General features: G+C 48.4%; 1 protein-coding gene across 1 annotated transcript; it reads left to right on the plus strand.

Annotated features, from left to right (window-relative positions):
- On the plus strand, nt 1–27,196 carry LOC146236032 (laminin subunit gamma-3-like). Its single transcript, XM_084686977.1, has 6 exons — nt 1–535; nt 7,381–7,685; nt 19,808–19,938; nt 24,164–24,330; nt 26,800–26,988; nt 27,183–27,196. The coding sequence occupies exons 1-6, from the start codon at nt 145–147 to the stop codon at nt 27,194–27,196; spliced, it is 1,197 nt and encodes a 398-aa protein (XP_084543103.1). The 5' UTR covers nt 1–144.
- Nucleotides 27,197–27,460: the final 264 nt, after the last annotated feature.

Consider the following 27,460-nt stretch of genomic DNA (forward strand, 5'->3'; position numbering starts at 1 on the left):
GAGGGAAGCAAAGACTGAAAAGAGTGCCTTGGACCAAACCGGAGCATTTGTGGACAGTCTTACCGTCTCTGCGAGGGTCTCTACGAGGGTCTCTACGCGCGCCCGCGTGTGTGACCGGTGTGTGTGAGCGCGCGTGTCCGTTGAATGTCGGTAGTCATGGTGGCCCACCTTCCACTCCGGGTCCTCACGCCCCTCGTCATCCTCCTCCAAAGCCTTGTTCTGGTCCAGGGGGCCATGTCTGCTTGTTACGATGACCAAGGCAATCCCGAACACTGCCTGCCTCGCTTCGAGAATGTCGCCTTCAACCGCACCGTCTTTGCCTCCAACACCTGCGGCGACCAACCGGAGGACTACTGCATGCAGTCGGGCTCCAAGCAGCTCTGCAACAGCTGCGACGCGTCCGTGCCGGAGCGCAGCCACAACGCCAGCCTCCTGACGGACTTCCACTCGGTGGAGGAGCCCACCTGGTGGCAGAGCCAGTCGATGTTCTACGGCATCCAGCATCCCTCCTCCGTCAACCTCACGTTGCACCTGGGTAAGGCCGTCCCTCCCTCCTTTCGCCCCTGCTTCGGGCCCTCCGTTCCTCCTTCCGTCCCTCCTTCCAGCCCTCCTTCCATCCATCGTCCCATCCGCCCATCGGCCTCACCCTACACTAGGTCAAGACACCATTTCGACCAGAGCCTCTCTCGATTATAGTCATTGCCCTCCTACCCTCTCGGCCCTCCATCCATCTGCCCTCATTCAGATGAAGACCTCTCCTTGTCCTCCTTACTCAATGTAGACGCCTCTCCTCTCTTATCTTTATCCAGCGATGGAATACACCTCAACCCCCCTGTACGCTGAGGACCACCCCCCTACCCCTCAGGCAATAGCCTGGTCCTGGTTAGTCACTTACCCCTACCCACCCCCTTCTGTCTCTGGCTTTGCCCTGCCAGGTCATGTCATTCCTGGGATGGTTTGGTTCTGTGTCCCATGGTTCATATCTATCCATAAGTTCACAATAAGTACACTCGGTTGTTTACAAATTCCAGTGACTTGGTTGCGGTACCAGTTTTCTCTGTTGAGTCGGTCTAAACGGACATGTTTAGTACAAGTACAAGAGCATTTGGCAGTGTCGTTCCAATGTGGATGGCTTGTGTTTTGATGTTTCTACCCTGGGGTGCGTTCAACTAAATTGTGCATCAAACTATCAAGCATCAACACCTTATATTTTAGATGGTTAATATTGTTGAAAGCTAATCTGTAAGATTAGTGTTTTTGCACGAGTGCACTCCAATTAAAATGTAAAAGAAAAAGGAAAAAAGCACTTTGGAGGTTTACATTTAAATTATTTATTCCTATGTAACAAAAGCATTGGAAATCATCTTCAAATATCAAAGGTCTGTGCCTCACTCTTCATTTATCTGTGGCATGTCGAGACATGGCCAAAACATAAATTGGGCTTCACATCCACCAACGTCCTGAATCATCACAGAATCCGACACTGGAAGAGCAAATTCCGTGTGAGACTAAATAACAATGTTCTGTACATGAAACATGACCAGAGAAACAGCAGGAGAAAGTGTGTCAATTCAACGAAACAAAACTTTGGAATCCCATCTTGAACGACTCTGAGCCTGAACCCAACAGAAAGACTTTGTGGCCAGGCCAGAAGGATCGTCTTCAAAGTTGCATATTTGGTGTAATTACAAACATACAGCTACGGGACACTGTGTGGGAATCTAGCATGAGAAAGCACCGATACATGGAATCTTAGGGGCTTATAGCACAGCTCATAAGAGGATCTGGGGGAGGGCAGGTATGTGGGGGTGGGTGAGTGAGCTGGGGGAGGAGAGAGGGGACATCTGTGTCATTTGGGGTCTGCTACTGTATGCCCAGTGCTGCTGAATGACCTTAGATCATAAATTGCCAAAGTGATGGTAGGATTAGAGAATCGTTTCGCGTTTTTTTGGCAGTAATCTTGATTAATGTGCCAGTTGAGTGTATACGGTGGCAGTGAATATTACAGATTATCCAGTGCCAACCTTCTCTCCCTCCAGACTTCTGTGGTCTTTGTTAAGACTCTGTCTTTTTCTGGATATGTGTGTCTATGTGCATGTGTGAGAGTAGTGAGTGTGCATAGTGTGTGTGCATAGTGTGTGTTTGTGTGTGTGAGTGCGGGTGTGTGTTGCCATCAGTCAGCGAGGACAGACTGAGCTCAGGGCAGGGAAGTGTAGTGACAGCCCAGGAAATACAGCCCCTCTCTCTAGGTGAAACAAAATATCAAGCTGACATCAAAAAAAAGAAGTTTAGTTTGAAAAGGAGAAAATGATGACAGGACTTTAAAATGTCAGCGTTGGGACTGGGGAGGAACTGTTTAAATCACAGACTGAGGGGCAGGAGGCAGACGCGCCAGTCAGTGGATATTGATTTTTTTTCGTGCTCGGAGGAGAGGAAGGGTGAGAAAAAGAGAGAGAAAGAATGTGAGCTAGAGACGGAATTGTGCTCTGTGGTTTTGTTGTCCATAACCTCTGCTTGGTTCTTTTAGTCCCGAAGGGGCTGCTGGTGTTGAAGTGTCTGTCTGACGGACCCTAACCCCGCCCGCCCGCCTGCCTGCCTGCCTGCCTGTCTGTCTGCCTGTCTGCCTGTCTCTGTGCCAGTCTGGATGCTTTGTTGCTTCTCCCTCCCACAGAGCATCCGCTGGGGTCTTCTCTCAGACGAAGCATGCCTCTGGCCTGTTGTCTGTAGTGCTGCCACTGCCCCCGCTCCCTCCCTGGACCTCCGCAGTGGCTGGGGACAGGAAGTTGGTGTAATAACACAGTGTGTGTGTGTGTGTGTGTGTTGGGGGTTCTCTCGGCACTCCAACCCAAAGCACGCCGCCTCTGTGGGGACGGAGGGGCAGGGGGGCAGGGGGGCTGGGGGGCTGGGGGACGGGGAAGGGAAAGTGAGGGCCGGACGGCGTCGGGGTGGAGGACAGCTGATGGAGAGGGGGCGGGAAGGTACACACGACGGCCAGGCCAGAAATCCGAACTCGTCTGTGCAGAGAGGGACAGCTGAGAGGGGGGTGGTTAGTGGGAGCCGGAGGGAGAGGAGCGGAGAGGAGCGGAGAGGAGGGGAGTAAACAAAACAAGATGAGGAAGAAGAAAAATAAAAAGAGCACCGGGCGGTCTGGTGGAATGGAATTGGGGTCAGGTTGTTCCTACAAAGTCACAAACACAAACACACACACACACACACACACAGGCGTCTACACACACAAACACACACAAACACACGGTGGTGTCTGCAGCTGGTTCTCATTCACTGATTTTAAAGGCGACATGGCTTCCTGTCTCAGATTCAAAGGATGATAGAAGCCTCACACATTTAGAACAACACACACGCACACAGGCCTAGTCTCCATGTGGCGATGTTCTCAGAAAAAAAAGTACAAAGAATGACTAAGCAAAACAACCTTTGGCATTTTAGACCGACACACGTCCTTTTATACATAAAGCAGAGGTGATGAACATGTGAACGTGTTGGGAGAGAGGACTAGCCGGCCTGACTGAAGATGATGCAAGGGATCTGGTTTGAAAAGCGATTTCTGAAATGTCTTGCATTAGTCATAATGTGATCCCTTTGAAGAACAACTACCTACAGTACTAAATATTTTGGGGATATATTTAATTCAAAAAGTGAAACAAGTTATGTCAGCATCATCAGTTTCTAATGTCGACATCATATTCCGATAATCCTGACCTGATTAACAACGAAAACCTTTCAGATAATTTGAAGCAGAGCAAAGTTTGAACATCACCAAGCCTTTTCCCTCACAGGGTGTGTGTTGGTGTCATTTCTGACGAAGTAGTGTAAGCCAGCCTAAACACAGACTCCGCTCCTCTCTAAACTGTCTGAAGAGGCAGATGCTAGGATGCATCGAAAAACAGAAGAGGACTGTAAATATTGAGTCTGAGAGAGTATAAAGCAGAGAGGGTCTTAGAGTATGGTTGCAGCTGGCTCTTCTATCCAGGGGATCAGGGGTCAGAGGTCAGCAGGGTCATAGCTGTGTTGTAGCCAGATGGTTGTCCAGCAGGGTCAGAGAGAGAGAGACAGAGACAGAGAAGTGAATGAGAAAGGGATTGTGAAAAAGAGAGAAGTTCAAGAGAGAAGGGGAGCAACACAAAGGAGTGAAAGGGAGAGAGACACACGGAGGATTCAGTCAGAGAGTGGCAGATTGCCTGTGATTCCAGTGTGAACCAACCGACGGAGAGAGAGAGGGAACCAGAGAGAGATGCCCTAATGTCCTTTGTAATTAGACAGCGTAGCGGCACAGGCGACGTACGCACACCCCTACGAATGTTTCGTTTTCTCCTCGTCCTCTCCTTCTCCTTCATCCCTGAGCCAGCGGGACTAAATTCGCCACATGCGGGGAGCAAATGAAATGGAAAGGATTTTCGGGCGGCGTGTGTGAGAGAGACGGCATTAGTGAGGCGCAGAGAGGAGCAGGTCCAACAGCGACAGAGATGAAGGGATGGGAGAGAGACGGAGAGAGAGAGAGATAAGGGAGAGCTGGAGAGAAGGCGGCGAAAAGAAAGAGAGAGATAAAGAGAAGTGTTGGGGGGGGGGGAGAAATCATTACATCTGGTCCAGCAAAGAGTAGCCCTCGTGAGGCCTACTAATGACCTGTTAACGCTGTTTGAGATCCTTCTAGGCCCATGCAGGGTGTCTGGTGAATGTGTGTGTGTGTGTGTGTGTCTGTGGGCCCTTACATCTGTCTGCATGTGCATGTGGGATTTTGTCAGTGCGTATTTGCGCGTGCGAGCGTGCATGTGTGTGTTTGTGTTCGACTATCTTGCCTGCCAGTGAGTGAACCATGGATGGATGATGGAGCAGTCAAGAGGAAACAGGTTTGTCTGTCCCATCTACCAGTGGAGTGAGACAGGCGGATGTTGTATTTAAAGATGTCAGCTCTGGTCATGTTAGCATGTAAGGGCCTCGGCATGCAGGGTCTCCAATCAATAACATCCACACAGGAGAGAGGAGGGGGCACACACACACACACACGAATGCGTCCATGCACACACTTACACTGGTGTGCACTCACATGCGCTCACACACGTGCACTGACACACACACACACACAAATACACTCATACGCCGACACACACGCATGCTTGGCATTCCACGAAGCGACCTTTTGCAGTTTCAAGCACAGCCGAGCAAAATATATGCCAAAGTGTAAATACAGAAACGCTCGCCCTATCCCTCATCGTCTAATTGAAGCAGGCTTTCTGTTTGGAAAGTGGTGGGAGGGGAGTCTGTCTGCTTATTATTCCTCTCCAGCCAGCCCCCCTTCCATGTTCAGCCTCAATGCTGTCATTAGGCTCCTTCCCCAATTAGAGCAGAGTCTTCTAAAGCTGTTCAAATCCCAACTGCCTCCACCCCCCCCACACCCCCCATCCGCCCCCCTAGAAAGAGCGGGCCAGGATATATCCTCTCTGCCCAGGAACCGCCGAGACAGACGTGTCCGAGCTTCGCGGCGTCTCCTCTCAGCAGTGGCCCGTTCATTTAAGGGGAGCTTGAATCCAATCATTTGACTGGTCAGAAATCAAACAAAATCCCTGGGATAAAAGTGTCTCGTGTCTCTAGCTCTCTCTATCGCTCCCTCTCGCTCTCTCTTTCGACGTCTCTTTCCTACTCTTTTTCTCTGTCTCTTTCTCTCACTTTCAACCCTCTCCGTCTTCCCCCTCTCCACGTCCTCTCTTTCTGTCTTTCAATCCCAGTGGTGTACTGGGACCGAAATTCAGCCCTGGGATGGACTTTGCGACTGGGGACTGCCCTCGTTGTGGAGGGGGTGGGTGGGGGGGTTATGTTGGTTTAGGGCGATGAATGTTGAAGGTTGTTGACACTTGTAGTGATTCTAAACGCAAGACTGTACACACTGTATATTGTGAATCACTGACTTGAACGGTATCGAGTAGCCTATCAGTGGGGTCGTTTTGTAACCACAAATTCCAGCAGTTTTAACTGAACATGCAGCCTAGCCTAATTTAACGTCCATCGTATGTCCGGCTTCAGTCTGCTCCTCGAAAAATAGCACTGCTGGCATCTTGAGGATGCTGATGCCCAAACAGCATGTCGATTTTTATTTAAATAAATAATAATCACATTTGGAAACCTGTGACATGCCTGGGCATGCTTCCTTTTTCTCGCTGGTCATCCCATTTGTCATCTCATTGCTGCTCGCTTTTGTATCCGTCTTGAATGTCAACGCGCAGAACCGTGGGTTGGGATTGGCCAGTGAGTCCAGCCCCGGAACATGCACGCAGCACGCTCTAATGGGCACCCTAACTTACAGGAACACTGAGAGCTGAGCAAGAGACAGACGGGCACAGTAAAAACATTATGGATTTTGTGACGGCTCAGCGGCCCAACGATGCGATGCCCTCCCGGATGTGTCCAGTACACCACCTCTCCTTCCCTGTTCCCCTCTCTCTCTCTCTCTCTCTCTCTCACTCCTTTTCTTCCTCTCTCGTTCTCTCCCTTTCAAACCTCGAACCCTCTCAATCTCTCCTATCTCCCTGTCTCTCGTCCTCTTCTCCCTCCGTGTTTCTCCCTCCATCCCTCACCCCCCCCCCCTCGCCTCTCGCCCTCATAAATAAGGCACCAGAAAGACATCAGCCGATCAATGATAACTAAAAATCGGAACCCGCGCCCGCATGCTTGCTGAGCAGGCTACAGCTCCAACTGTCTGTTTGTTTACCGGCTGCTTGACGGACTCTGTTTACCTCTGAGGGCCCCCGTCGATGTGTTCAGCCTACTCAGTAATCAGGACCCATTGCAAGGCGCCCACTTCCTGGCTGTCTCAAAATGAATAGTCATCCTAGACTGCGTCGGGTCGGTCCCACAGGTAAACTGCATGCCAGCTTCCCTGAGTTTAAACCGGCGTCCTCGGAACGCCATTAGCTTGGCGCTCAACAAACGTTTATGTTACCCTGACCTCGGGTTTCTTGCCGGTCCCTCCGTGCTCCGCCTAATGAGAGACTAATCCCGCCTTGTTGTTCTTCTTCTGCCGCGGTGACATTCAGCTACCCTGTGGAATCCTGGGAAATTAACTAGATCCTCCATTGTTGTTTTCTGTAATGAAATTACACCCATCCCCCCCCCCGCGCTTTCTCGTCTGGTTTAGCTTCTAACCACCATCATATTTGTCGAGAATATCTGTCATTGTTTCGCCCGGCTTTTCCTTTTCATCTTCTTATTCTTTATATCATAGAGACCATAGAGACAATAGTTCCAATCCTAGTCCTATGATCAATACCAATGGTGTGGTTTCAGCTTTCCCCAGACAAATGGGACAATCATAGCATACATCTTGATTCATTTTAAGATCTCTCTCCCAACCCCTTCTCTCTCCAGGAAAGTCCTTCGAGATCAGCTACATCCGGCTCCAATTCTACACCAGCCGGCCCGAGAGCTTCGCCATCTACAAGCGCACTGCGGAGGGCGCCCCCTGGCAGCCCTACCAGTACTACAGCGCCTCATGTAAGAAAACCTATGGGCGGGAGGGGAAGATTTTCATCCGTCCCGGCGATGACGAGCGGATGGCGGTCTGCGTGGATGACTTCAGCGACATCTCCCCTCTGACTGGTGGGAACGTAGCCTTCTCCACCCTGGAGGGGCGACCCAGCGCCTACAACTTTGACCAGAGCGCCGTGCTGCAAGTGGGTGAATGTGTGTGTTCATGTGTGTGAGAAGTACATTTATGTCTGAGAAGTGAATTTAGATTTGTGTGTGTGCGTGGGCGGGGGGGCGGGGGGCAAGAGGGGAAAGACGGTAGTGTGTGTGTGTTTATACGTTTCCAGCTCGTGAAGGGCGTGTGTGTGTGTGTGCCAGTGCAAGCATGAGTGTGTGTGTCTGTAGGGTGTGCAAAGGGTATCTCCACTAGTAATTCAGTAGCTTTCGCGACTCCCAGCTGACTCAGCGCTCTCGTTGACTCTCTCAATAGAGCACACGGGTGCCAGTAACCTTTTCAAACTTCTGCGAGGGGCCTAAATACGGCACACTTGTCAAGCTTCTCAGAATAAATTCAACGTTTCCCTTCCAGACAAACTGATGGTGCAGACATCAGAGACACTTTCTGGTCAGATGTTGACAGTGACCCCCGCAAGCTTGCGGACCAGTGCTCCTCCTCAACCCACACAAACACACACACACACACACACAATAGCAACATGCACATACACACACACACAGGCACACATGTATGCAGACACGGTCCATGCGCGTGGAGGTGCAGCTGGAGGCTTCTGTCGTCTTCAGTTGATAAACAGAGCTGTGCGGAAGTGGCCTCATTCTGCAGAGTGAAGGGGTGGGGAGGGAGGGAGGGAGGGAGGGAGGGAGGGAGAGAGTGAGAGAGAGAGAGAGAGAGAGAGAGAGAGAGAGAGAGAGAGAGAGAGAGAGAGAGAGAGAGAGAGAGAGAGAGAGAGAGAGAGAGAGAGAGAGAGAGAGAGAGAGAGAGAGAGAGAGAGAGAGAGAGAGATAGGAGGAGAGAGAGAGAGAGAGAGAGAGAGAGAGAGAGAGAGAGAGAGAGAGAGAGAGAGAGAGAGAGAGAGAGGAGGAGATGAGACATGTGGGCACAGTAAACTGTGACTAAAGACCAGCAATAAAACACCTACCGGCTGCCAGTCCTGTTTCCTTCACAGCACCTGTACGTGTGAGTTTGTGGTGGGTGTGGAGTTAGTCTGGGGCTTTGGATATGTGTGTGTGTGTGCTGCGTGTGTGAATGTGCGTGTGTGTCTGTCAGATATTACGATTCCAGGCAATGCTCAGTTAATCCTTAATAGATTTCTCTGGCTAACTACCGCAGTGGAATATTGTCACCAGAAATAGCCAACCAATATTTAATGTTGAAGACGTCTCACTGTCACATACAGATGTTTTCACCCTTACACACCCACATTTTTCCCTCAAAAATACTATCACACACACATGCACACTCACGTACACGCACACTTTTCCATCATCCCAGGTTCTTTATCTCTGCTCAGTAGAGTTTCTCCTCTCATCAAACTGACAGCAGTTTTACTGAGTGACATTTCTTCAACCTCCCAGAGAGAAGAGAGGAAGACAAGGCCCATCAAGGGCTCACCTGCTGTGCAGACAGACAGACAGACAGACAGACGAACAGACAGACAGACACACAGACAGACACACAGACACACAGACAGACGAACAGACAGACACACAGATAGACAACAGAAAGACATAATGAGAGGAAGGGTGAAACACAGAGACAATGGAAGCAAGTGAAATACTCTGAGAAAAAGATAGAGACAAAAAGAGAGCGAGTAAGCGCATCTTAAGCCGCAGAGCGATGGAGAGACATTGGTCTCGTCTGTGTGACACCCCCCGGGGGCCGAGAGAGAGAACAGAGATGAACCTGCGTTTTGGATCATCGCCCGTGTTGCTTCTGGTTGGAGCATTGTGCGAGGGTGTGGCCGTGTCTGAGAGCGGGAAAAGGGAGAGGAGGGAGAAGACAGGGGAGATCGAAGAGAGGATGGGGAAGGGAGTGAGAGAAGAGAAAGGAGAAAGGAGGAAGGAGGGAGAAAGGGGGAGGGGAGAGAGGAGAAATGAGGGGATGTGATGGGGAGGGCAGAGTTGAAAGACGTACGGACAGAAGAAAGAGACAGAACGGAGGGCAAAGACACAGGAACATGAAAGGAAGACCTAGCATGGTGGAGAAGGAGCTGGATTGGGCATCCCGAGCTCAGAGATGGAGAACGAAAGAACTGGTCTGGTCTCTCCTTGTCCCCATCAGTTCTAAACAAGGGGAAAGAGTGAAAGAAATAGAGCAGGAGAAGAAGAAAAAAAATCCACTCAGGATAGGATTTTGTTGGCTTAGCAACAACCACTTAACTCACAGGCGATAAAGCTTTCTGGAAGCTTCCACGGCCAAAACCAAGAACATAAGCCCTCTCCATCCCTCTATACCTCTCTCGGACTCTTCCTCCAACTCTCTCTGTTCTCTTCGTCTCCTCCTTTATGCCTTATTTCCGTCCCCTCTCTTCACGTCTTGCATCCCTCAGTCTGACCGCATGTCTTTTCCCTCTTTCCCCGTGTCCTTTCTCATGTCATTCCTCGTTCCCTCCCTCCGGTCGGGTCCAGTTTGGTGTCAATCCTCCCTCTCCGCCTCCCCTCCCCTCCACTCCCCCTCCTACCCTCCATTCCAGACTCCTTTCCTCCTCCCCTCCCCACCCATGCTTCCTCTCCTGCTCCCCTTCAGGGCACAGTGGTCTTGTTAAGAAGCTAGGATTAGAGCTGACCATGTCCGATTTGCACACACACACACACACACACACACACACAGGGAGAGACTCACACATACACACACACACACACACACACTCAGAAGCTGTGATAATGCTGCTTCTGTGCACTTGTCAGAGCTTCTTACTGGATGGCTATTCCTAGCCATCCCCAATCATGTTCACTGCTATGTCCGCGTATGCACACAGGCCAAAGTTCAGCAGAGCAACGATTATCCAACTTTCATGATCATTCTCATGATCTTGTCACTTTTAAATAGTTTTAAGGAATACAAAAGGTGAGATGGAGAAACGTTTGCTACTGTAAGCCAGGGAAGGCAGGAAGCCTGTTCCAGGTTGTGTGAAGTTAGAAAGGAGGATGGAGTATAGATGTACATGAATATTAATAAACATATAATATGAATGGGGCATGAATATTTGAAACGAGCGAGATATTGCTGGTATGAATACAGTTTCAGAGGTAGCTCTTCACTGGATGTGTTGCTCTTCCATTTGCATCTTGTCCAGTACACCAGACGCAATGGTTTACCTTTTCCAACACACAAACACACACTCACCTCACAGACACAACAATCCAGACACTGTTTCAAGTCGTATTTTGACCCGGGGCCAATGGGAAGAAACAGTAAGATTGGACAGATGCAGGGCCGGCGCTAGCACATTCGGCGCCCTGGGCAAGATGTTTCAACAGCAACCCTAACCCCCCTCCTACCGGAAGTGCAAATGGAAGTGACACCCCCAGATATGTAACTTGGCGCCCTCTGCTGGTGGTGCCGGACGGTAAATGAATGGATGCAGTTCGTATTTTGTGGCCCGCCTCTTCATGGCGCTCTAGGCGGCTGCCTAGTTCGTCTATAGCAATCGCCGGCCCTGGACAGATGGCAGACATGGGGGATTTCCGTTAATGGCCAGTGTAGAGGACCATGGAATATTCCGGTAGCGGTTGTGGTAGTCCCAGCGACCTTGCATCTCCCCGTTGCCACCTGTCAAGCATTGGTCTCCCTCACACCCCGCTCTGCTGCTCTCCTCCTCTTCTCATCGACTGGTTGATTATAAAGCAGCTGCTGATCAATAACAGCCAGGGATGTGCAGATAAGGTGGCAAATCTCTCAGTAGACTAGCCCTCCCCCTTTCTGTCTCTCTCTCTCTCTCTCTCTCTCTCTCTCTCTCTCTCTCTCTCTCTCTCACTCGATCACCTTCTCTCTCTCACCTCCCTCCCTCCGTTCCCTCTCTCCCACTCCATCCCCCTCTCCTCCCCTCCTCTCCGGTCCCCATCCTCCTTTTCTCTTCATGTCTTAAACGGGGAGATGAAAAGAGCTATAATTGACTGTGATCTGTTCCCTCATTAGAGCCAAAGGTAGATCAATGCTGCCATTTCTTCCAGCACAATCTACCCCCTATTTTTTCCTCTGCCGTTCCCCTCCTCTGCTCTTTTTCAGAAGCCATGTAATGCACAGTCAAGTGAAGAAAATAAATTGGATGTCGTTTTTCCTGACGTTTATGTGGTCTTTTGTCCTCCTCCTCTCTGGAGGGCGCCTGACGTCTTCGGTATTGTCTCGGTGATGAGTTGACCTTTTGCAGCCTCTCAGACTGAGGCGGGAGGAACTCTTTTTTTCATCATGGGGGAAGCGTGACTCATACTGGGTCTGTAGTGGCACCCGCAGCCCAGGCCTCTTGGCCTACTGGGTCTCCTTAGATTATATCAATGTAGCGTATTCTTTCTGGAGGGAAGAATGAATGGGATGAACCGTTTTCAGAGCATCTAAAAATGTGTTTTTACGATCATATACTAAAAAGTGTGAGATGAATGAATGGGTGTCTGGTCGCCACGTTGGTTGCCACCTCTGCTGCTGGGATTTGCAGCGCCTGTGAGCCTGCCTTATTATCCACCAGCTTATCACACGCTTGCAAGAGTTGTGGAACAGTTTTTTTGTAATCTGCTGATTGAAACAAACCAAACAATCCAAACAAACCCAACCAGCAAACACAGGTCTCACTCCTAACATATTTATCTCTTTCAAACTCCAACTGCCTCTCATGATCCCCTGTTCCCCCTCTGTTAACCTGTGTTGGTTATACTGTAGATTTGAGTGGGCTATTTGGGTCAGGTCAGCAGAAACACTAGCCACTGCTTTCTTATCTATGTGGTAGTGTAACCAGGTGTGGTCGTTAAGAAGGAGATACCAAGAGATCCTAATGCATAATTGATTATTGAGTTAGTAAACATGTATTTACAAATAATGTATTAAAGTGAAGTAAATGTGAATAGTATGATAAGTTAGATAAGGAATTTGACATGAGAGATGGTTTGGTTTCAATGAACCTAATGAAAAGGTCTAACTTGAAGAAAGACAGAAACTAGAAATGAGTCATGATAACAGTCTAGTACTAAATTGAATTTGAAATTGAAACGTGCAATAATTAACATCCTGTACAAATCATAAACATAGCTCACACCGATGAAATGTGGAGAAGAGAGCATTAGACCATAGTTAAGTTTGATCAGGGGGAAGTGTGTGTGTGTGTGTGTTGGGGGGCGATCCATTCCTGAGAGGGAAGCTAGAGAACACATCATTTAGGGAACAAGCTTTTTTCATCCAATTGTCATGTTTCACGAAGGTCCTGGATAAACGTGTGTGTCTGTGTCTGTGTGTTTCTGGAAGAGGGGTGATTATGGGAAGGGGGGGGGGTTGTGTGGAGTGGGGGTTAAAACCTTACTTACTCTCTGCATTCAGAATGTCAACAGAGCAGAAACGGATTTGCGTTTGTCCCCGGAGCCCCTTGCAGGGGCCCTTATAGCTCTCATACAGAGGTATGCATATTTCATAAGGCTTAAAATGGGAATAGCATCCTGTCTGTTTTATTAGCATTTTAATCCCTCTGTGTGCTCTTTCCCTGCTCCCCCCATCAGTTATACACACACACACACACACACACACACACACGCACGCACGCGCACGCACATACACACACATAAAGACTTTCCAGACATTTTCCCCCGGCTTTCCAACATCCCCAAGCTCTCCATCTTTGGAAATGGCATTCTGCATGAGATGACACGCTAACAATGGGTCTGTTTGATTAATGTCACAAGGCATGGGGGTAAGTGTTGCATGTGCTCTCATCAATCGCCTCTAAACTAGAAACAAACTCACCCCTAAGAAACACATCACGTATCATCGGCCTGCCCCAGCATTGATGTGCCACAGTACTCCTGGAGGAATCATTAATCCAGCGTGCAATGTTTTTCTTATTTGTCATTACTAAACAAATCGTGTGGGATGCGAGGCTCTCACCTTGCAACAGGGCGTACACTTGTTTTCTCTGAACTAATGGCTTACTTCAAAGAGGAGAAGCTGTTGTCAAGTTGGGCAAGGCGTCTCCCTTTTTTTTATATATCAACACAAAAGATGAAAGCTACTCCATGAATTCAAATTTAATTTGTTCAGTCATCCATTAAAACACTTTCTCTCTCTCCCGTGCCCTAGACTTCGCTGCCCTCTCTCTCTCTCTCTCTCTCTCTCTCTCTCTGTCTCTCTCTCTCTCTCTCTCTCTAACCGTTTGCCTCTCTTGCTTTCTGCCTTTCTCCGTCTTTCTCCTTCTTTCCATCTTTTTTTTTCCTCTCTCTCTCTCTCTCTCTCTCTCTCTCTCTCTCTCTCTCCCTCTCTCTCTCTGTCATTCTCTCTCTCTCTGTCTCATGCACACCCTCTCTATGTTAGGGTGAAGCCAGAAAGCTGTGTAGCAAATTGGAACTCCAACGTAGAATGACAATGAGAGACAGAGATGGAAAAAAAAAAAAAAAAACATATAGAGGCCACAGCGAACTTAAGCAATCAAATTAAAAAGTTATTACGTTTGGAATGAGGGACATTGCTCTCTGCTGTCACTGCCTGCAGCTGGAAGCCCTCAAAGTCTAGAGAGAGAGAGAGAGATGGTGGGATAGAGGGAGATAAGGGAGGGATAGAGGTGGTGGGAGGGAAAAAGATAGATGGACAAAAGAAGATGGAGAAAGGGTGATGGAGAGAGGAAGATGGAGAGGAAGATGGAGAGAGAGAGAGAGAGAGAGAGAGAGAGAGAGGGTGAGAGAGGGAGAGAGAGAGAGAGAGAGAGAGAGAGAGAGAGAGGGAGAGAGAGAGAGAGAGAGAGAGAGAGAGAGAGGGAGGGAGAGAGAGAGAGAGAGAGAGAGAGAGAGAGAGAGAGAGAGAGAGAGAGAGAGAGAGAGAGAGAGAGAAAGAGAGAGAGGGAGAGAGAGAGAGAGAGAGAGAGAGAGAGAGAGAGAGAGAGAGAGAGGACGTGAGATACTTTCAGACAGATGTGGAGAGAGAAAACAAGAAGGGGAGTGTGAGAGCAACTTTCCTCCTTAGTTTTTGTTCCCTTTTGTGTCCTTTGGTTTGCGCTTAGGTCAACGCGCTTTACAAGACTCAGACTCACTCCCCAGATTCCTTTTCTTTGCTGTATTTATTAACCTTCAGTCTTCACAATCAGATACATTTCCACAGTTCACAAATTAACGACAGCAGAGCAAAATGAAGATATAGCAAAACAAACAACTTCGACTCACGTGTCTGTTCTGAGCGGGTCTTGAAACAGCGGTCAAAAAACCGTAAGACTACCAAACCAAAGACCCCAAACTGGAATGACAGCCAGCTGTTTACATCCCAGCTGATTGCAATTACTGCATTGCTCAGCGGACTGACAAAATGCCATGCTTAAAAATCGACTAACGTGCGCATTTCATAACAATTTTGTAAAGGGAAAAGTTTGACGTTGAGATCATAATAAACATAATTTTGGCGCCAACATTCCGGCCCCTAACAGTACATCACATGACTATCACAACAAACACAACAAATGGAGCCAACACACACATGAAACAATGAAGCCTACCCAAAAGCTCCCGTTGAGAGAGAGATCAAGGAAAGGAGAGAGAGGCAAGGGGTGGGGGGCAAAGAAGGAGAAAGGGTTATGATAGTGCTGGGTTCATGTGTACCTAAGCGGAGGGCCTCAGACGGCGGGCCCAGAGCTTCTGTGTGTGTGTGTGTGTGTGGTGTACGTGTGTGTGTGTGTGTGTGCGCGTGCGTGTGCCTGCAAAGTGTGATGTGGATAATTGTACTTGAACAATCCGGCGCGTGGGAGGGCCACAGCAGCTGGCGGTGGCGATGAAAACAATCCAGTCGACGTCAGCAGCAGCACGCTCACATTGTGAGCTTCAAGTTGCGAGGCGGAGAGAGAGCCACAGTTAATTAAGCTTTTGCTGCAGTTTGCACAAATAATAAGCAATAGGAAGCCAGCTAATTAACCTTTCCAAAACAGCTTCCTTCCAGAGCTGTAAGTGATATTTAGACCCCCGCCTGCGATGCTTTAGACAATTAACATTGTCTCTCCAAGCTTGACTAATAACGACGCCGTATGATAGCGGTTGGCTATGATATATGATATCGCCAGTCAATGTACATACACACTGTTCTTACGTGTGTATGTATTTGTGTGTCCCAGAGGATGTACTTTGTGTATGTCTGTTTGTGTATGTGTGCGTGCATGAGGGTGTGCATGTACGTGCGCGTGTCTATGTATGTGTGTGTGTCTGGAGATTTACACGTGTGTAGGTATGTGTGCCTAGGGATATATGTACAGTATGTGTGTATATGTTTGAGGTGACTCCTCGGTAGGTTCCGGAGAACTGCAAGCGCTAACTGAAAACCTTGTCAACATGTCACGGCTGCTTGATCAGCATCTTGATTAGAGCAACCATTCATAACGAGGTGATTAAAAACAATTGTTGTGTTCCGATCTTTTTTTCCCCGTGCCCGTAGAAAAATGGTATCACTGGAATCCTCGCTGATTTAGGCCGAGCTCACATCTATGATCACTGACAGAGTGATCCCTTTGCGGAAGACATTGAAGTTGCAGATTTGAGCCTGAGAAGATATACATCAATCAGCCAGGGGGTGTGGAGGGGCCGGGCATGGGAGGATGGGTGTGTGTGTGTGGGGGGAGGGGGGGGAGAGTGACAAGAGGGTGACAAGAGGGAAACGGGATCCTGGGAGAGGTGGTAGGAATGGTGGGTGACGGAAGAGGCAGAGATAAGAAAGGTGCAGGGGGGCTGGGGGGAGAGGGACAGGGTAGGGAAGTAAGAGGCCAGGGGGAGATGAGGAGGAAACGTCGGGTCTTCAAAGGCTTTAACAGGGAAAGCTGCGAGACGGCTCTCTCATCTCACGGCGACACGAGTTCAGCAATCACGCTTGCCTTCTGATTGAGTGTTAAGGACGTAAGGGGACTGCAGCTGGATTGTCATTGGACGTTGTTATCATTCATTTGGGCTGATTTTGGCTGCCTTCCTCATCTAAGTCATTTAGCAGCACTCTTATTCAGAGCGTCAGTACAGTGCAGTAAGTACGGGGACATTCCCCCCGAGGCAAGTAGGGTGAAGTGCCTTGTCCAGGGACACAACATCATTTTGCATGGCCGGGAATTGAACCGGCCGGATTAATAGCCCGATTCCCTAACCGCTCAGCCATCTGACCCCCAGCTGATCGATAGTTGTCTTTGTGGTTCCTTCCTTTAGTGCACTTCACAATCCGACCCAACCCCAGACACCAAAAGAAGCAAAGTTTTTAGACCATTCCAACTTTTCTCACAGTGAAACTGATTTATCTAGTGAACTCTTTGCTCTCCGATACTGCAGTTGGGGTGCAGGAACAGATTTGTAGGAGGGGAGCGAGGCAGAGCAGCAGTGAAGAGAGAGAGAGAAGAGAGAGAGAGGAAGAGAGAGAGAGGGAGGGAGAGACAAGGAGTTGTGAGAAGTTATCTATTTTGTTTTCCATCAAGTAGTTCCTGTTCTGGATAACAATAAGTTACTTTTCTACATTATTTGTCCTGCTGTTCCAACACCTTCTGGCAAGGACCATGGGCACCTCCTCTCTGGTATTTACTACGCACACACACACACACACGCAAACACACACACAAACACACACACACAAAAAAACAATACAAACAAAAACACAGTTATTGGGTGTACAGGTTGGGTTTAGCTTGCAGGCCCAGGGCTATGAGGTTGCTTGCCATAGCCTAAACTCCCATTAGCAGGAGCGGGGCCATATCAAGCCGGGGTGAAGGCGATAAGCAACAGCCAGAGCAGAATTCTGCCCGCATGGCCTCACAATGTTGTAGGACAAAAGGCTAATATGCTAGCTTTACACCACCATATTATAGCCTTGCAGGCAAGCTTTGCAGCACATTTGCTGTAAAACTGCTTGTCGGGCTAGCTTTACATTGCAATACAAAACTGTGACAGTGTAGCATTACAATGCTCTTAGACAGCCTGACAAAAACACCTCCACATTGCTTTTCAACAGCCTGTCAGACTAGCTTCACACCAGTTGCCGGAAGAACACAAAACAGAACGCATCCAGGACAAGCACTGTGAGCTGCATAGAATTCGTGAGGAGATGGAGAGAATGGAGAGGAGGAAGAAGGAAGAGAGACAAAGAGAATAGAAAAAGAAAGGAAGAAAGAAAGAAAGTAAGAAAGAAAAAAAGAAAGAGAGAAAGAAAGAAAGAAAGAAAGAAAGAAAGAAAGAAAGAAAGAAAGACAGGGAGGGTGAAAGAGGTAAGTAATGGTCTTGTGTGTTTTGGACCCGTTCATGTGAGCCGTATCCATCCAGAGCGCCTCTGAAGTCGTCTCATGTGTTGACTCCTGCTCTGACCCAGGGCCGACCTCTGGATGCCACAATGTTTCAGGCCCCCCTGTCTTTGGCCCCCTTCAGGGTCAACTGATCCAGAACACATGCATGTGTTTCGCATTCAAACCGGATTCCAATACTTTCCGAAAACTGGGACAGTGTGAGAAAGGGTCTGACCACACACATAAGTGTGCGTATACACAGAGAAGCACACACACAAAGACGAGTGTCGTCCTCTTCACTCTGACAGCTTCAATGAAGCTGCCTTTTATAAGATTAATAGGATATAAACTTTTACTGCTGCTGCCACTGCCCTCTATAAGCTGTGAAAAATCACACTAAATGGAAGGGCACAAAAGAAATGACTCAGATTCTTTGGTAGGCAACAATAGAAATGTTTTGTTGGAGGATTTCTATCTTTAGTTACATTGTGCTACTCCAAACTCCAAACTGAATTTCTATGAAACATTCTAAATGTCTCCTCGATGCAACGCTTCCCTGTAACGCTTTACAGAACATGGGGCCCTATTTTAACGATTTGAAACGTATCAAAACGCAAAGCGCAAGTAACTTTGTGGGCTGGACTCCGGCGCTGTTGCAAAAAAATATGTAAAATAGCAACTAAATAACGCACCATTGACTTTAAACTATGTTTTTCCTGATCTGTGGCAGATTTTTTTTTCTGAAACTGCAAAATGACACCACAGTTGCGCCGGACACAACTCTTTTTTTCGCTGAACCGCCCCCAGGAGCGCAAGGTCATTCCCTATTTTACCGACATACGTCTGTGGAGGGTAAAGTCCGCTTTGCGTTGAGTGAAAACTAGGAATGACTTGCGTCGTTGACAAAGTCCGCGATTTACGCTGTGGTTTATTGAGGTGTGAAACCTTCAGCATGGGAAATGATACAGTTGTCTCTGCTCAGACAGGAGGATATGGACGTGGAGCTCTACCATGTGTTCTTGTCTGAAACCCATCCACCACCCACATCCCCCCCCCCCTCCCACCCCCCAAGCCCTTCACACACACACACACACACACACACACACACATACACACACATACACAACACACAAACACATGAAAATTGCCTCTTGGGAGATGGGAGAGGAAGCCAAGGCGACAGAACTTGTTTTATAGAACTCCTTAATGAGCCAAAAGACAGACAGAACATTCTCTCCTCTATGATTCCTCCCAAAAGTTTCTCGTTACCCTCTCTTCTCTTTTCCCGACTTAACCAACAGTTCTGTCTGTTGCAACCTCCAGCTCTGCCTCTTAACGCTCCTTCCATTTGCTTTTCCCCGCTCCCTCGTTCGCGTTCAATTCAACAGTATCTCTGGAGTTTACAATTGAGCTAGTTAACATCTGAATGTCTGTGGTGCCCATTGTGCTGGGGGAGGCTGAGTTCTACGGTAACGTCCTTCACCATCTTTATCTGTTCATCTCCCTTCACCGCATTGCTCTCACTCCATTTGTATCCCTCCTACCTGTCTTTTTTCCCTCACCTCTTATTATTTTTGCTCAGCTTCCCTAGCTGTGCTATTCACATGATCTTGAATTCATAGCCCTCTCTCCATCTCTCCCACTTTCCTGACCTCTCCAACGCTCCATGTCACGTCTCTCACACCTTTTCCTCCCCATTTCGTCAGTCTCTGCCCTCTCCAAACCTCTGCGCCTTCTTCCTGTCCTCCACCTCGTTTCGAACAATCCTTCTCGCCTTCCTTCCCCCGCCTTCACTTTTCCATCATCCTCCACCCTCCCCTGCCCTCTCCGGCCATCCACCACCTACTCGTCTAACCTCCCTTCCCCTTCTCCTCCCCCCTTTTCCCCTCCAGGAGTGGGTGACAGCCACAGACCTGCTCATCTCTCTGGACAGGCTCAACACGTTCGGAGACGAGTTCTTCAAGGACGTCAAGGTGCTACAATCCTACTCCTACGCCATCTCCGATTTCTCAGTGGGCGGCAGGTAACAGACACCTGACACACCAGCCCTCCTCTGGGCCCCTGTCAGCATTGATACCGCTTTGAAAACGCTTCGTTAAACCTCAGAGAGTGACCTTGGGTCCACTTCAGAGGCTTTGTGGTAACATGTCAGCCTTCCAAAAGAACATCCTGAGAGAGACAAAACCTGTTTGCCAAGTTATTTATTTCGTCTTTGGTTTGTTCAGACAGATAGAACTTCAAAAAGCTCATATGAAAACAACAATCCTTTTCATCGCTAATCCAAGATGCATGACCCACACAGTTTGTTCGCGTCCCTTTCCTGTTTACATGCTAAACAGCCAAAGTGAACGAGCTCGGCCCAATGTCCTTGACAGCAGATCAGACCACCATCAAAAACATCCTGTGGTGCCAAATTCAATTTAGGAACAGATCATATCCAAATACTCCCCATCGGTCCCTCCTTCATCCTATCCATCCATCTTTTCATCCCTCCCACTCTACTCATTCTTTCTCCACCTCCTCTCTGTAGATTCCTCACGCTCTATTCACACCAGATGGGTCCGTGGCGTCCCAGACGTTTAGAAGCGTCCCAGACGCCTCCGTGCAGTTTCGTGACAGATAGGTAGTTTTCTATTTTTGACCGATGTTGCGTTCCAACCGAAAGGTCAAATACAAAATAAAAGTCTGAAAATTGGGGGCCTGTTCCAAGAAGCAAGTGTGCCACATAAACAGGAAATTTGCCTATAACTGACATGCCTGCAGTGGCAAGGTTTACACCCCCTCCCCCTAGAAGTTGAGCAACACTAGTTGTATGACACCACAAATCCACGAATAGCCTACACACATTTGTATCTTGCAAACTCGCCAAAAAACTGCTTCGCAGCTTATCTTCTGAAATGTTGTACGATAACTAAACCTCGTCGACGTAACGCGCCGCAGACGCGTCCGCTGTGAATAGGGTGTCATTCATGCTCTTCCATGCATGTCGCTCCCACTTCCCTCCATTCCAGCGTCTATCCATCTTTCATCTCTATCCCTCCATCCCCCCCCTCTCAGTCGATCTCTGTTCTGCTTGGGCTTCTTTCCCATGGTTATTAGACTTATCAAGGTGTCCCGCTATACAACGGCCCGGCATTTGTGATGTCGCCTAGCCCCCCTTAACACAAAACAGAACCTGACACCTGTCAGGACCACTCATCGTCACGCCAGCGTGCAACAGATGACACAACGATGTCACAGCACTTGGGGCAGAGGGCAACCTGACAGCATGTTTGGCTGGCGTTAGCCCGGCAGGGTGCGAAGAACAGGGGGGTTTGGGGGGGGTCTGACCCCCCTTAGTAAGACTTGGACCCCCCCACAAGAGGTAAAAACAACAGGTTGGTGGGGGGGGGGGGGGGAACGCGGCCTGGAGAAGAAGTTGACCCCCCCCCGATTGTCATTGTGTAATTTGCACTCTGCCCTACAGTATGTACTCCGTATTAGTAGGCTGCATTAAAGTAGGCTTTATTCAACCTCTCCAGTATTGGTTTGCGAAAATACTGTAGGCCTATGATAATAGAAAAAGTAAGTATTAGATGGCAATTGGTAATGTGGCCCTACAGATCTTATTTATAATGAATGATATCATGTTGGCTATCACATTCTAAATTAAAGGATGATAGTATGTTTGACTTGCTCATTCTAAACCAATGGATGTTAGCATGTTTAGCTAGCACATTTTTAACCAATAGATGTTAGCATGTTTGGCTTGCACAAGCCTCGCCTTACCCAGACAGATAGCACCTGGATTCACCAGGGTAGAGCAAGTGTAAATCTTGGCACCGGGCCAAATAGTTCTAGGCTTCAGGTCATATAACACAATCCTTAAAGTGTCAACCATGTTGTCAGGTCATGCTGAGAATAGCAGTACCACAACCAGCACTGGTCCTGCAGAGATACAAATTGTGTAGGTTTGGGCCCCACCCACAACTAGCCTGTCTTCATCTAGCTACTCACAACAAACTAGGTTACATGCAAACATGCAGACACACACAATGCAAGCACACTCACATATGCATTCACATTCCACTCAGCGTGGCTCTCTAGGTATCTGGTCTAGTTCTAGAACCTTGTGTCTTTTATCTATGAACAGCCTTTTTTCAGCCTCGTGTGTCGTTCCATTCAAACCAACAATATCCCATAGTCGATTAGCAGACGTCTGGTGAACGTTTGTGTGCGTCGTGGAGTGTATGTCCCTCCATGGGCAGGTGTTTGTGGAGCTATGTGTGAACGTGGTGAGTTTGCCTAAGCGTCTGTGTGTGTTTGTATTTTGAACGTGATTATATATGTGTGAGAGTTTCTATCAGTTGTTGAGACCACTGAAATAAGCGAGTCGGGGCCGCGAGCAGAGCAGAGCGTCTGGATTCAGGAGAATCAGAAGACTGATTCTGACAGACTATGTCTCAGCGACGGGTCCCTCTCTCCCACCACACACAAACAAACATCAGAGAAAAACCGGCATTGGCCAATCAGACAGCAGATGTGCATAGGAAACAAGGCCCCTGAACTAGGAGAGGGAGGAGGCGGGGGAGGTGGTGGCGGCGGAGAAGGAGGGCAAGGAGGAGGAATTTGCTGCAACCTCTTCAATCCAATCATTGTCGATGTTTTCACTCTTCCCTGCTGGCATTTTCTTTTTGCCATACACATTTGTCTTTATGGGACACACACCCATGTGCACACACACACACAACAACAACCCACACACATAGTTGGAGTGCTTGTTTACGCTATAGGCCACCTTGTGCAGATGTGAGTTTAGGGGCGCAGGGGAAGTGGACTTATCCAGTGACTGAGGAGGATAGAACTGTCTGGCCTTCCAGCCTGTCGTTCTGCCACTGCAAGATAATAGAAAGTGACAGGTCCTCACGGTGAAAATACCTTCTCATTTTCCCTTGTCTCTACCCCCGCTCTGTTCGTTTTCCTGTGTGTGATTGTGGATGTGTGTGTCTGTGTGTTTGCGGGGTGTGTGTGTGTGTGTGTGTGTGTATGATGATGAGGGTGCATGTGTTCCTACAGTGCATACCTGCTAGGTGTCTGTCTGCGTGTGTGGGTGTGTGTGTGTGTCTGTGTGTGTGTGTCTGTGTGTCTGGTATAATGATGAGGGTGCCCGTTGTAGCGTGGTTTGCACGGGTAAGATTAGCAATACACTCTGATTTGTTTAAGGGACAGAGGAAACCGTATTGAATAATATTGAATGATAGCACTCGTAATAATCAGTCTAATCTTAAGGAGTGAATTCCATGAAAGTAGAGCAGATCAGATAACGTGAGGGATAACGCGAATATTATAAACAATGATTTATTTAAGAAAATGTAATTATTATGAACAAATACCAGAGAAGTTATAGGTTAGTTGAGAGTGAGTTGAACAGTATACAGTAGGTCCTAAACTATGATGAGAGCGGAATACAAGATGGTGGGTTGAGAGCGAGCGGGGAGGGGAAGAGAGAGAGATAGGCTTCTGTAGAACAATGGAGGGAGTCTATGTTAACTAATCCTAACGAAAGTTAGGTTAGATCATTTGCAAACTAAATTCAAACATAACAAATTAAATCACAATATGCCAATGTTCCCAAGTAAGAAATGTAGCAATATCAGTTACTGTTGTCAGTTTGAAGAAGAAGAATCAAAGTTCCGTTAGTCGTTGTCAAACGGTCAGAGCAAATTAATCTTTCGTTAAAGTTCCTGGTGGTCCAGTGAGTTGCTAATTGAGAAGGTTAGGTCAGATGTGTCGCGAACACATCCGGTGAATCCTTGCGAAAAAGCAAGGTTTGCTTGTGAGTCAGGGTTTTATAATCCTTGCGAAAGGGGGGTATCCTTTTGGAGGTGAACTCTTTGATTGGTCAGTTACTCCCACCTGGGCGTCCATCCTGAGATTGACCTATGGGTGTGAAGTGGTTGATAATCTTTCAGAGTTCAGCTATTTCAAATGTCCATGTATTGCTTTCAAAATATAACAATACAACATTGATAAGGGGGGAAACCACCTTTCTCCTTGTCGGGGGTAGGGGAAAGGTGTGATGGTACCTGGTTTGTCTGTTGGCTCTGCTACACTGTGTTCCTACACTGCATTACTGCTGTGTGTGTGTGTGTGTGTGTGTGTGTGTGTGTGTCTGTCTGTCTGTCTGTCTGTCTGTCTGTCTGTTTGTCTGTGTGTGTGTGTGCGCGCACGCTCCCACCCATATCTCGACAATCTTGACTTCCACCCAGGTGCAAGTGTAACGGCCACGCCAGCGAGTGCGTGCAGGGCACGGAGGGCTCCCTGGTGTGCTCCTGCCAGCACCACACGGCCGGGGTGGACTGCCAGCAGTGCGCTGATTTCTACCAGGACAGGCCGTGGGCCAGGGCCACGGCACACTCCGCCAACGAATGCAGACGTAAGTACGGCCCCTGCCAATGGGCTCACGTTGCCGACACATGACAAGACTGACCCCAAAGAAGGAGGAGAGAGAGAGAGACAGAGAGAGAGAGAGAGAGAGAGAGAGAGAGAGAGGGAGGGAAGAGAGAGAGAGAGAGAGAGAGAGGGAGAGAGAGAGAGAGAGAGAGAGAGAGAGAGAGAGAGAGAGAGAGAGAGAGAGAGAGAGAGAGAGAGAGAGAGAGAGAGAGAGAGAGAGAGAGAGAGAGAGAGGGAGAGAGAGAGAGAGAGAGAGAGAGAGAGAGAGAGAGAGAGAGAGAGAGAGAGAGAGAGAGAGAGAGAGAGAGAGAGAGAGAGAGAGAGGGAGAGAGAGAGAGAGAGAGAGAGAGAGAGAGAGAGCTTACGATCAGTGTGTGTGCTGATGCTTCATGTGTGGGTGCGCGTGTGCGTGCCTACATGTTTCTATTCATCTGTGCGTGGTGCTGGGTGTAAATCTCAGTGGCGCTCCGCCTTATCTCGCTGTGCACTGAAGAGGGGAAAAGGTTCTTCAGAACCGTGCTGAGGAAAGGAGGGCTTGTAATTAGCTGAAAAATGGAACCGTAAAGAGGACCAGCTCGTTAATTGTTTTTTTTTATGTTGGCTCCTATTAAGCAACAAGCTTATTTTGTTTACACCCTCTGTTGCCACAGAACAGATGGCTTTTTAAAGAGACAACTGCACTGTATGGCGTGAACGTGCTCTAAATAAATAATCAAATGGGCTTGGCGTTATTAAAAAGAGACACCAAACGTGTCAAATAGAAAGGATATTCTAAATGTTCTCTACACAGTCCCGCTCCTCTCTTCCGGGGTGTCTGGTAGAGAACTTGCTTTGGCTGCAGTGTGTTGACGCTAACTCTCTCCAGCTGCGGCTCACTCATCTGAGGCTGGGACCATATGCCACAAGCTTGTTGAGACACGCTTGGAGATAGACAATAGATGTTGTTTTTTTGTCTTCTTTAGTTGAGAGATTCTGTCTCACGACAATACGCGAGCAGACAAACGTGCATTCAGGTTACACACATACAAAGCGCTCAGACAAAAAACACAGCAATGCATAAAAACACATGTATGCACACACAAACCCACAGTCATTCATATTTGTCTGCCTTATAGCTGAAGTGCTGAGAAGCTCATTTTATGTTTAGCCAATGTTTAACTTAAACTGGTTCCAAACAGGATGACTTTGCTTCTGGGTGAGTGTGTTTGTGTTTGTGTGAATAACAAACCATCATCTATCAAAGTTTATAAAGATGTTGACAATACAGCAAGTATAAAATCATAACCAAGACGTTGTCAACAGTATTAAAATGTGTAATAACAAATCTCTATTGTTTGTATAAAATGCTGATCCATACCCTTTTCGACATTCTCTAAGATCTTTGTGCAATCAACACAGACAGATAAAAAATGTTTCATGTAAAACCTTACCAAACCAAATATTCATGGAGACTTTGCAGGTTTCCTATTCAAATTTAATTGACTGAATGTCAAATTTGGATTAAATTAGTAAAAGGTTTGTAACTATTTATTTTTCCTGCAGAGAGGCACACAGCATGGTTTCACATTGAGATTCTCTTTCCATCTGAGAGAGACAATCGAATGATTATTTCCAATTCAGCAGAGAGTTTGATTGGTCGTAAAATGGGTAATTGCACAAAACCACTCCTGGGGGTGTCAGCCATTCCTGGGGAGACTTTGTTGGACGGAACCTTCTGATTGGCCTTTATCGCCTGAATGTTTAGCTCCATTAGAGTGATCTCTGTATCCCCTGACAACGAGAGAGATTTCTTAATCCTTTGTGAAACAAAACCAGGAACAAGACTGAATGATGTTCCAATCTAGGAAAAATGATCTCTCATCAAGCTGACCATCTTTCTTTCCCTCTGTCTATCTGACCCTCCATCCATACCACACTTTCTTCTCCTGTGTCTCCTCTCTCTTCCTCTCCTTTCTCTGTCCTCGGTTGTATCTTCCACTCTCTCTCTCCCTCCCTCCCTCTGTCTCTCCACGTCTCCTGCTGTCCCTCTCTCCCTCCCTCTGTCTCTCCACGTCTCCTGCTGTCTCTCTCTCCCTCCCTCTGTCTCTCCACGTCTCCTGCTGTCTCTCTCTCCCTCCCTCTGTCTCTCCACGTCTCCTGCTGTCTCTCTCTCCCTCCCTCTGTCTCTCCACGTCTCCTGCTGTCTCTCCCTCCCTCCCTCTGTCTCTCCACGTCTCCTGCTGTCTCTCTCTCCCTCCCTCTGTCTCTCCACGTCTCCTGCTGTCTCTCTCTCCCTCCCTCTGTCTCTCCACGTCTCCTGCTGTCTCTCTCTCCCTCCCTCTGTCTCTCCACGTCTCCTGCTGTCTCTCTCTCCCTCCCTCTGTCTCTCCACGTCTCCTGCTGTCTCTCTCTCTCCCTCCCTCTGTCTCTCCACGTCTCCTGCTGTCTCCCTGTTCCTCCCCCCCGCTCTCAGGGTGCAACTGCAGCGGCAGAGCCGACGCGTGCGTGTTCGACGCGGAGCAGTACCGGAGCACGGGCAGTGGGGGGCGCTGTGTGGGCTGCAGGGACGACACAGACGGAGCGCACTGCGAGCGCTGCCGGGAGCACCACCACCGCAGGTCCCCGCAGGAAGCCTGCAGCGCGTGCGCCTGCGACCAGCTAGGTGAACCAGGACCCCCTCCCGACGCGCTCTCCTCGACCGCTGTGACAGGCGGTCCTCGTCGTTCGTCGCCATTAGCCTCGTCGCCGCCATTGTCACAGGAAAGGCCCAATCGTGGTCTCCATCATACTGATCGTCATCATCATCATTATTTTCTTGATAAACATCATCATTATTTGCCTGGCGATTGTCCTCAGTGTTACAGAAGTAGACAAATCATCGACATCATCTTTCTTATTCATGATCATGGTCACCTCACCATCCTCATCATCCTATATCATACATCTCAATCCACAGACTTACTTTAGCTCTCCGTTCAATCAACCTCGTTATTGGCCATTAATCCAACAACCATTGATTGTAATCCATAATGTCATTAAGAGCTCCTCAGTGGTATTTCCTGAGTCCTTAAGGCTCAATGTGTTGAAGAGTGATTCATACCAAGACAAATAGGTCTGGTGTTGTTTAATAGCTC

Source organism: Hypomesus nipponensis, chromosome 22, assembly GCF_054491055.1.
Source record: "Hypomesus nipponensis isolate SF chromosome 22, ASM5449105v1, whole genome shotgun sequence".
NCBI classification, from domain to species: Eukaryota; Metazoa; Chordata; class Actinopteri; order Osmeriformes; family Osmeridae; genus Hypomesus; species Hypomesus nipponensis.

Excerpts from the sequence above, each read along its gene's own strand:
- LOC146236032 (XM_084686977.1), top strand. The coding sequence starts at position 145 with ATGTCGGTAGTCATGGTGGCCCACCTTCCACTCCGGGTCCTCACGCCC. Across the intron at positions 7,686-19,807 it reads ACCAGAGCGCCGTGCTGCAA|GAGTGGGTGACAGCCACAGA; the intron begins GTGGGTGAATGT and ends TTTCCCCTCCAG. Across the intron at positions 19,939-24,163 it reads GATTTCTCAGTGGGCGGCAG|GTGCAAGTGTAACGGCCACG; the intron begins GTAACAGACACC and ends ACTTCCACCCAG.